This window comes from Penaeus vannamei, chromosome 29 (assembly GCF_042767895.1).
Source record: "Penaeus vannamei isolate JL-2024 chromosome 29, ASM4276789v1, whole genome shotgun sequence".
Taxonomy (NCBI): domain Eukaryota; kingdom Metazoa; phylum Arthropoda; class Malacostraca; order Decapoda; family Penaeidae; genus Penaeus; species Penaeus vannamei.
Genome location: NC_091577.1, coordinates 17,780,657 through 17,790,345, shown reverse-complemented (window position 1 = coordinate 17,790,345; position 9,689 = coordinate 17,780,657). Strand labels below are relative to the sequence as shown.

At 37.9% G+C, this 9,689-nt stretch overlaps 1 protein-coding gene across 3 annotated transcripts in view; it reads right to left on the bottom strand.

Annotated features, from left to right (window-relative positions):
• Positions 1-5,464: 5,464 nt before the first annotated feature.
• The window catches only part of LOC113830003 (phospholipid phosphatase 2), an 85,618-nt gene continuing 81,393 nt past the window's right edge, over positions 5,465-9,689 (bottom strand). For all 3 annotated transcript variants that reach the window (XM_070142347.1, XM_070142348.1, XM_070142346.1), the window contains 2 exons: positions 8,089-8,265; positions 5,465-6,270 (listed from right to left, as the gene is read on the bottom strand). In XM_070142347.1, coding sequence (XP_069998448.1) covers positions 6,067-6,270; positions 8,089-8,265 — 381 coding nt within the window. In that variant the 3' untranslated portion in view covers positions 5,465-6,066. The remainder of the gene's footprint in view (positions 6,271-8,088; positions 8,266-9,689) is intronic.

Genomic DNA, 9,689 nt, shown 5'->3' with positions numbered 1-9,689 from the left:
ACGTATCATTTGCCACTTACCACCTGCCATTTGCCATGTATGACATGCCACCTCTTGCATGCAAGCGGCTTATAGGCCTGTCCACATAAGTGAGCATGCTCGACACTTCGGCTGGCAACTGTAAAGGCGACGTCACAGCGAGGAAGCAAGGAAACTATTTGTTTATCAAGTCGTTTGCCCGTGATGTCAGCTCAATTCGTACCCGTGCATCGTGTGCCCACCAGTCATGTCGCTTGTGCGGTTAGTGGGGTATATTAAGTCAATATGCCATCAAAATTATCACTTGGTGATACAAGCACCAAATTTAGTACATATCATGTCCAGGATGTGCTATTTAAGAAAATTACATTATCCAGCAGAAAATCCAAGATGAACGATCCAATCAATATGAATGCAGACTGACTGAAGGAACTCATTAATGCCAACTGTATTCCAATATGACCGCCAGCTTTTCAGAGGGCGGCTTTTACGCGACTTAAAATTAACAGATTTAGTAGCTGTCTGATCACAGATATTTGTATTTGGTTTGTATTTTTTTCAAAATTACGTGCACATCCCATTACTGATGAGTTTGCATGAACTTTGTGAAAGGTCAAGTTACCTATAGAGACTTTTTAGATAGTCTGGATGATGCGGTTTCCTTTAATAGATCTATCAAAAAGGACGGAGTTGACTTCTTTCGCCAACAGGCACCTGCAGCTTCCATTGACACGAAGCAGGTACTCAAAGAAGACTGCCGTCTGTTCTCGCAGCTTTTTATATATCGTGCTAATCATGAAAAGATCCAGACATACTTAACAAAGTATGAGCAAACAGACATCGTTTTTGATGTCTACTGAACTCCAAACCTGAAGGATGAAATAAGGTTAAAACAGAGATAAGGATCTATCAGGATTGACATACAAAACCAAACTAGGCTACTACATTACTGGAAAAGTTTCCTGTGAGACAGCCACGCGACAAGTGAACCTGTGTCCCGACAATATCGTAGTTGTGACCACCGAAGAACAGAAACTTCCAGTCATCAGCCTTGAAGGCTGAAGTCCTTTAACCAAGAGGCTGACTCCAGAATCTTCACACATGCTCTATATACAGCCAATCAACAGATGATGTCTGCATTAATTAAGGTATGCGGCACGTATATTCTTGATGCAGTATTTTTGCGAATCTTTAGGATGCAGGCTAATAAATGGTTTGGGTAGAATTTGACCAGGGCCATTCCAGTGGCATGTTCTTTTATGCCTTCTCTGGTTGTGACGTCACTTTTTCGTGGTAAAAACAAGAAAACTGCATAGCAAATATGGGAGGTCAGTCTTTTCAATAACTTGTCCGGCTAACCTTGGAATGTAAAGCAGTTCCCAAGATCTGGAAATATGCCAAGTCTTGAGAGAGTTGATTATGTGACTAAGCGACCCAAAAGAGAAAGCCACCGGTACAGTGAACCCTCGCTATGACGCGGTTCACTTTTCGCGTTCTCGCTGCTTCACGGATTTGCATTGTGCATTGTGTTCTGCATTCTGATTGGCTAAACAGTCTCTCCGCTTCTTCTCTACCTGTGTGTCAATAACGTTACGGTTTAATATGTACATGTACGTAAAACAGCTTGCCAAATTTAAGTTTGAAAATTTTCTCTAAAACAAGCCTTCAGTTCGTATTGATGATTAAAATTATTATTTCACAGTACAGTAGTTATTTGTAAAAACATTTATACAGTACTTTTATTTGTTAAACAAATGTTTGGGCCTGTGAAAAGGTTTTGTTCTTTGGTTTCAATGCATTGTAGAGTATCTTATTGTATAATAATTGTAAAAAATAAAGGTTACTACTTCACGGATATCGCCTATCACGGGTTCTTTTTGGAACATAACCCCCGCGAAAAACGAGGGTTCACTATATAGGATAATGCTGCATAGGTCTCCTAACTGTTAAGCTTGCCAAGAGAATGTATAAAGCAACGGTCATACTCGTCGCGTTTGGCTGAGGATCCTCGGGCATCTACGCTGAGTGTCTGTCAGGTACTGTGTGGGATTGGTCACATTATGCAGTGTCCCCTTGGAGACACTAAAATGTTATATCTTAAGTATTGAGTAAAATATTATCGATCGTCACAGACCTGTGCTACCTTTTACAAAACGTTTCTTGTTGATTTCATCCATTGTTATTCTTAATTTTCTGCTAGTATGATGAATGAGGATGGTATTCCCTATTCTCTGGCTTATACTTTGGCCAACTGGATGTAAATAATTTCAGAAGTGAGCTCCGTTTCGTCAGCGTGGAGTGTGTTCATATTTGTTGATCAGGTGAACTTAATCTGTATAATCTATAGTTTAGTGTTATAGCTAGAATTATATAATAATAGCCGTTTCGACGACCAACACAACGGTTCTCTCATAGATGCTCCAGGTGGGTGGGGATTTGCGTCTCGGCTCCATTTACGGCTGGGAAAGAGTCCTACTCCGTAAATGGATCTCTGGACAGGAGACACTAGCCTGGCGACGGTTTAAGTATATGTAAAATAGTAAGGACAGCATTCCACATTGCTGAATGCCTAACTCTTTCGCCATAAGCACTATAGCACCTACAGTGCATATGGTGAATTAGAATTGGTAGCATACTTTAGCTAATCTTAAATATCGATAAGGTATTTTTTTATAAAACGTCCGCCAAACGGATCACGACGATTTTGAGTATCGTTGGATTTCTCTCGCCTTCTACAATCCAAGTAAGTAGGTTAAACTGCCCCGCCCCCCCATTCGTGACAAGCTTGGGCCCGATTGCAGGGGAAGGGATGAAAGGTTCCAGGGAAAATGTGAGGTTAAATAACACTAATATTAAAACATTCTCAACATAATGATAATAAATTACACCACTATTCACTGCAGGGGGCTGCGGCCCCTGCGACACCCCATGAGGAGGGCTGCTGCCTCCCTATTCCGCCAATTATTCAAAGAATCTTCCAGGTATTAACTGCAGGATAGAGCACTACAAGATAGAGCGCATAAACGGAGACTCTACTATATAACCTAGTATTTACAATGTACTGACCTGACTGATAGATGCTGCTGAGGGCTGGGGTGGCGACTTCGCGCAGTGAGTCCGTTTCAGAGTACGAGCAAGGTCTACATAAGTACTTATATAGACCTTGAGTACGAGCACTCTCCGCAGCACCCTCCACACGCGGCTATCGCGGCGGTTATGGCTGAGCAACCGACGCGAAGCCCCGGCAGTCCCACATCATTCCTGCTGTGAACCGGTATCTCGTGGTTTCCAGAAGGGAAACTCGATCTCGAGTCTACATTTGTATGTAATAAATGACGACACAGTACAGTAACTAAATGGGATAATTATTGCCATCTAGTGGCTGACCCTGCCATAAGTCTTGTATAACCTTCATGCCCCAAGCTATCGGCGCATAACAAGCTGAGGAGAGTGGGCACTTCAGTCTTAGGATACCATGCTGACTATATCACAGGTTAGTATGCTGCTTCCGTGGGCATGTGCAAATACCCTTATGTCAAATGCTCTATCTTACCGTACATGCGTGGTGAATTCTTTGTCTTTCAGGGCGGGGGTTGGGGAGCAGCAGTATGGGGGTCGAATACCCCTACATTATACATTGTTAATAGTATACTGTCCTATTTAGTGTATTATAATGTTATTTAACCCCAATTTTTGCTATCGGGTCCAAGTTTGTCGCTAGGAGGGGGGGGGGAGTTCTGCGCAATAAACAAAATATTTGCATTGTCGACGGCGAGAGGAATCCAACTATACCAACATCATCGCGATCCGTTTGGCGGACGTTTAAGAAAAAAATATTATCCAAAGCAGAAGCTAGCCCTTCACTTTTGAAAGACCTGTCACGAGGACTGCAGTCGGGGAGGATCTGTCGAATGCTCCCTTGAAATCTATGAAGTGAGAAGTCTGTGTATTACTTCTATTTAGATACTGTGTTTTGTGTTCCTTGCCCGTTTTATATGCCAGAAACTGATGGGTGAATCTGATCTTTGAGCTCTTGGAGGAGACGAGTAAGAAGAATCCTTTCACAGGTTTTAGAAAGGCAGGATGTCGGAGCAACTGGTCCAAATCCGTTAGAGCATCCTGGTTTTGGGATGAGAGTGATGGTTGCTTCTTTCGTAACAATATGCAGGATGTCTGAATATAAGATGAACCATTTTTGGTAGAAAAAGAAGGTATCAACATTCCCACTGCTTGGGAGGGGCGCTCAGGATTTCGGCAACGCGATGTGGTATTTTACGTCATCGTTTAAAGACCGCTGTTCCAAACCTTAACTTCGTAACTGCTCGTGTCTTTTGTGCTTATTTTTCACCTAAGTCAAAGTCTCTAGGCTTCTTCCAAAGTGTTTTGATTTAATTACTGCATTAACTTTCCAAGAAGCTTTATCTTAGGATCTTATTTCAGGTGACATACTCGTTTGCCTCTTGGAGGACACCAATATTTGATAGGGCTTTGGGGTGTAATTGGATAATGATACTACCAACTTGTTAACGGTTTCATTGAAATAATCAAGTCTGGTAGGAATAGTCTTCATAGAAGAAGCCAGCCTTTTTATTAAGCTCAATCAAATTTAGTAGCAAGATGGTATCGAAGGTGTGGCTGGTGTAAGTGTGAGGCTGTAGTGCTGGCCTAATTTTGTACTCATATCAACCTGATGTTGCTGTAAGTCATTCTTGTACACGGCGCAAGTACCTTTTGCAAAAAGGAAGTGTTATACTTAATGCAGACTGATCTCTGACAGAAAGAGACGACTTTTGTTATACTTGGTAGTTTGTGCTTATTATAAAGAACTTTAAACAAATTTGCCAGCTAGGAAATGAGTTTTTTATGCGGCATAAGAAAGTTAAATTAAACCATACCTTTTTGCCTATAGTGCTTCCCTCGGAGCATAGGAAAGGATAAGGAGGATGAAAATCCCTACACAATAAGATAGTATCAGTATGAATCCTACTGTGAGGAGAATTAGATACCCCTTCACCATCATGTGGCTTGTTTACATCAATAATGGTGTGTGTGTGTGTGTGTGTGTGTGTGTGTGTGTGTGTGTGTGTGTGTGTGTGTGTGTGTGTGTGTGTGTGTGTGTGTGTGTGTGTGTGTGTGTGTGTGTGAGAGAGAGAGAGAGAGAGAGAGAGAGAGAGAGAGAGAGAGAGAGAGAGAGAGAGAGAGAGAGAGAGAGAGAGAGAGAGAGAGAGAGAGAGAGAGAGAGAGAGAGAGAGAGAGAGAGAGAGAGAGAGAGAGAGAGAGAGAGAGAGAGAGAGAGAGAGAGAGAGAGAGAGAGAGAGAGAGAGAGAGAGAGAGAGAGAGAGAGAGAGAGAGCGAGAGAGAGAAAATGTAAACACCACTTTACTGCAGCTATATGAAATTGATGCATTCTTTAAAGATGTTTACTTGATTTAGGACAAGGAATAATACCATTAGAGGCAAAAACTGGATGATAGAAACACACATGTTAATAATATTGTACAAATAATATGATTTTTTTCCATATTTTATTTATAAAATATTGACAATTTTGCCACCATTAGTATGCATTTATCTTAGATAAAATTATTAATTATAATATAGTCCCGACAAATATGAATATTATAAAGTACTTCATTATAAACGGCTACATATATTCATAACTTCATATATTTAAAAACATAATGAATCAAGTTTTAATTCATACAATCAACATTATTGTCATTCTAGAGCCTGCAAAACAGCATGTCCAGACATAATACAAATTAATGAAATATATAATACCATTACAATATTTTATTATTTTATTACAAAATTAACATGATAATCTAAATATTTCATATGGTGTACTTACACATTGTACTAGATACTAAAACTTTTATTTAAAATAAATAAAAGTTACTGGCTTCATCCAATGGTCAATAAAATGGTGTAGATAATTTTATTACATAGAACAGAGGAAAATATACGTACATTACAAAAATATAGGCTTTTAATCATATCTTACAACATAAAAGTAGACGTAATATTATATATACACATAATGAAATTAAATGTTAGATTTGTGACTAAAACATTTTACAATTAAAGCTATGGTGTGCCATTAATGTCTCTTAGTTCCCGGTCACCTAAACGAAGGTCGTTGTGGTTATCCATGTCTGAATTACTTGAAATCAGACGTTTGATTGAGGTACGGGAATAACGAGAGGTTCTCTCCTCCTGCCGATGGTAACCTGGGTCACCAGAGACTCCCAGGTCATCCTCTCTCTTGAACCAGTTTGAAAAGTAATGCAACTGTTGAATGAAGAAAAAAAAAACTAATTAAATTCAGCAACACCAATTTGTGATCAGCACAGTACACTTCTGAAAAATAACTGATACAGTAGTGCTGAATGTATGGTTTAATTTGTACCAAGCCTAAGAGGAGAAATGAACTTTATTCTTTCCACTAAAGTGAAACCTGGAAGCTTACCCTCCTTGAAGCACAAGGAAAAGTATTGGAAAGTAACTTTTGTTAATCAGTAATAAAAAATGTAATTCAGGTAATAATGATTTAATGAGCATTTATATAATTATAAAATGAATAAGTATGCCTAGCTGCTGCTTATTCATATCTCTTAAGCATTACTGTATTTCATGAAGATTTATGCAACTTTGAATATTTTCTTTTCACTCCATTTCAATAATCCTGTGGTGCATCCAATCATATCCAGTTCTCACAACACTCTTTAGCATATATATTCTTGGCATCAAGCATCCAGTCTCACATTATGTGTCTCTTGATTGTTCAAACACACCTTTGGTTAATTTTCTTAAAAAAAATACTAACTGTGAAGTGCCATAAGCACAACTTCCATCCTTTTTAGCAGCTGCAGTCTTGGCAAGTAACCACCAGGCAATTAAACAAACCACACCCAAACTTCTGTAACTAACCAACACACTTATTCTAGGAGTGGGGGAGAGGAGCACTGGGTTGTTTGATTGCTTGTCATCACCAGTGACAAATCTTGACACTGGCAGGAGGTAAAAATTAGTGTATAAAGGTGTACAATGGGAAATCATAATGTGCAAAGGTGAATATTGTAGTTTATTTACCCTCTCTCCAGTTTGTATAACATTCTGTTTGGCCTTTCTTCCATTTGTAAAGCATCCAAATTCACACACGTTTAGTAGGGTATGTACATGTTTTTGTCCTTGGATATATGCTTTATCAGTATTGGAAACAAGCAGTAGCACTTAAAAAATTATAATAATTATAATATATATAAATAAGAAAGTAAATAAATAAATAAACAAACAAACCATTAAAGTTGAAAAAATCACTACGGGAAAGAATTAGTAAATATAATACTGCTAAATTTCATGCATTACCAATTGAACTGAGATAATGTGTCAGATATCTCTCAACATGTGGTGAGCTGTATGTTTATCCAAATTTGCATTTTAACCCAAATGACATGACTGCCACATCATAAAAAAATTTGGCTGAGGGCCATGGTGGCTGGAATAGGTCATCATGAAAAGTTTGCCTGAAGGCAATAAGTGTGCAAAACTTTTGGAGGAAGATTACACTCGGTGTGCATTTAGGAAGGGACTCTTGCATTATTTCCACAGGTAAATGAGGGTAGAATGTATCATCTGTGAGCCAAGGTCAGGATGGCATTCCTGCCTGACAAGATTGGCACCATAAGGTGTATTACATAAAAAAAAGAAATGAAGGGGGAAAAGAAAAAATGTAAATAAGAGCATATTTTTCATTGTTATTGCACAGAGTTGTAGACTACCTAGAGATAATATGGAGTCTGTAAAAGATAATTACGTATTACCATCGTGATTCAGCATATCAAACAATAAATATAAATCTTGGAAAAAGGCAAAAATGCAAAATATGTTTATGTAGAAAAAGAGATAACGTTGCAAAGGTGGAAAGAGATTCAACACCTCACGAGTATTCATGTAGCCCATGTCTACAAACCATACCTGATAATCAGTCAAGTAAGCTTAATGCCTGGATTTTGGTAAAACATCTTAGTATGCAAAATAATGCAAATATAATAGTAAAATGCATAAGATGTGTAGAATGATAATAGAAAAAAAGAGTAAAAATCTTACCGTTAAAAAGGAAGCAACTGCTCCTAAAATGCCTCCAGCTAGAACATCCCACCAGTGATGTCGGTTGTCTGCTATACGGGACTGACAGCAATACAAGGTCCACACTGCCCACAATAGCTGTATCCATGGTGCCAACAGCCGTGATGAGCGACCCCATATTCTTTGCTTGATGTATACCTGGGTTGTATATATAATACATCAGTTGATATTTCTTTTACAGTGTATCACAGCTTTCTAATGATAAATATTTTAAAGTTTACTTAATTTTTTTAGTTAGGAACCAAATGGGACTGACATAATTTGCTTGGTCATGATAATCCTGTTTTTTTAAGGAACTATAAGGACCAGGTGATCAAAAATACTCTAATTCACATAAAGAAATTAATGAAAAATGATAATTTTGTTGTAGGTTTTTACAGATTACTCATGGCATACATATGCAAGACATCTAAAATTTTGAATCATACAACCTTAAAAAAGAAGAAGAAAGAAAAATCTATGCTACAACTTATAATCTTTAATCAGTAATGAGAATATGCCCACCATGTTTACTACTGATTTCTACTGTTCTTTTGAGAGAGAAACATCCATTAATTTATTCTGCTTATTTACTGAAATACAGGAGATAGTTGGATCTTTCAAGCAGTTATAAAATGCTACTGAAACCCTGTATATAAGATAGGTAGTCAAGGCAATTTTAAGGAATGAAAGCTAACAAATTACATTTTAAGGTACAGAGCCTTAAAGATGTGCTTCGCTATGAGACAGACAGTGCCTTCTGTTTTCATATCATTTTCTAATACTTTTTTGTGTATTGAACTGATCCACTTTAAAATTTTCCTTGAATAATATATGTGTGTGTTTTTTTGTGAACACTGGAAAGTAACATACATATAGTAAGATGCCAAACCAAATTAGTAGAACATAAAAGTATTTGCACTATTTGCTACCTATGTTATTATGCATAGCCCTAATAATGATGACACAGTTCGTGGGGGGGGGGGGGGGAGAGAGAGAGAGAAAGAGAGAGAGAGAGAGAGAGAGAGAGAGAGAGAGAGAGAGAGAGAGAGAGAGAGAGAGAGAGAGAGAGAGAGAGAGAGAGAGAGAGAGAGAGAGAGAGAGAGAGAGAGAGAGAGAGAGAGAGAACATGACAACAGATATCAATGTGCCATATGAAAACTCACAGCCTATTGAGAAAGGTTTGCTAATGACATCTCTGCATAGTAGCAGGTTCAAATGGTAGCACAGGGAATTTCAATCAGGCAAGCAATGTAAATGATACTGCATTAAATTGTGCTTACTAAAAAAGGTGATATGCCATATGAAAAGACTAAACAAGGTGATATGCTATATGAAGACAAGACACCATGAATCTGATGTTATCATATTAAGAGTAATTAAATATACTTCCAATAATAATTTAATTTAATTACAACATTTACTGATGACCCTGCCAACATGTTGGCTTGTACATGCTCAACCACAACCATTAAAAAAAAAAAAAAAAAAAAAAAAAAAAAAAAGATCCAAAAATCATGTGTCATATCTCAAATGTTTTAGAAGTTTTAATTACAAAATATTGAAAATATTCAGTTCTGTAA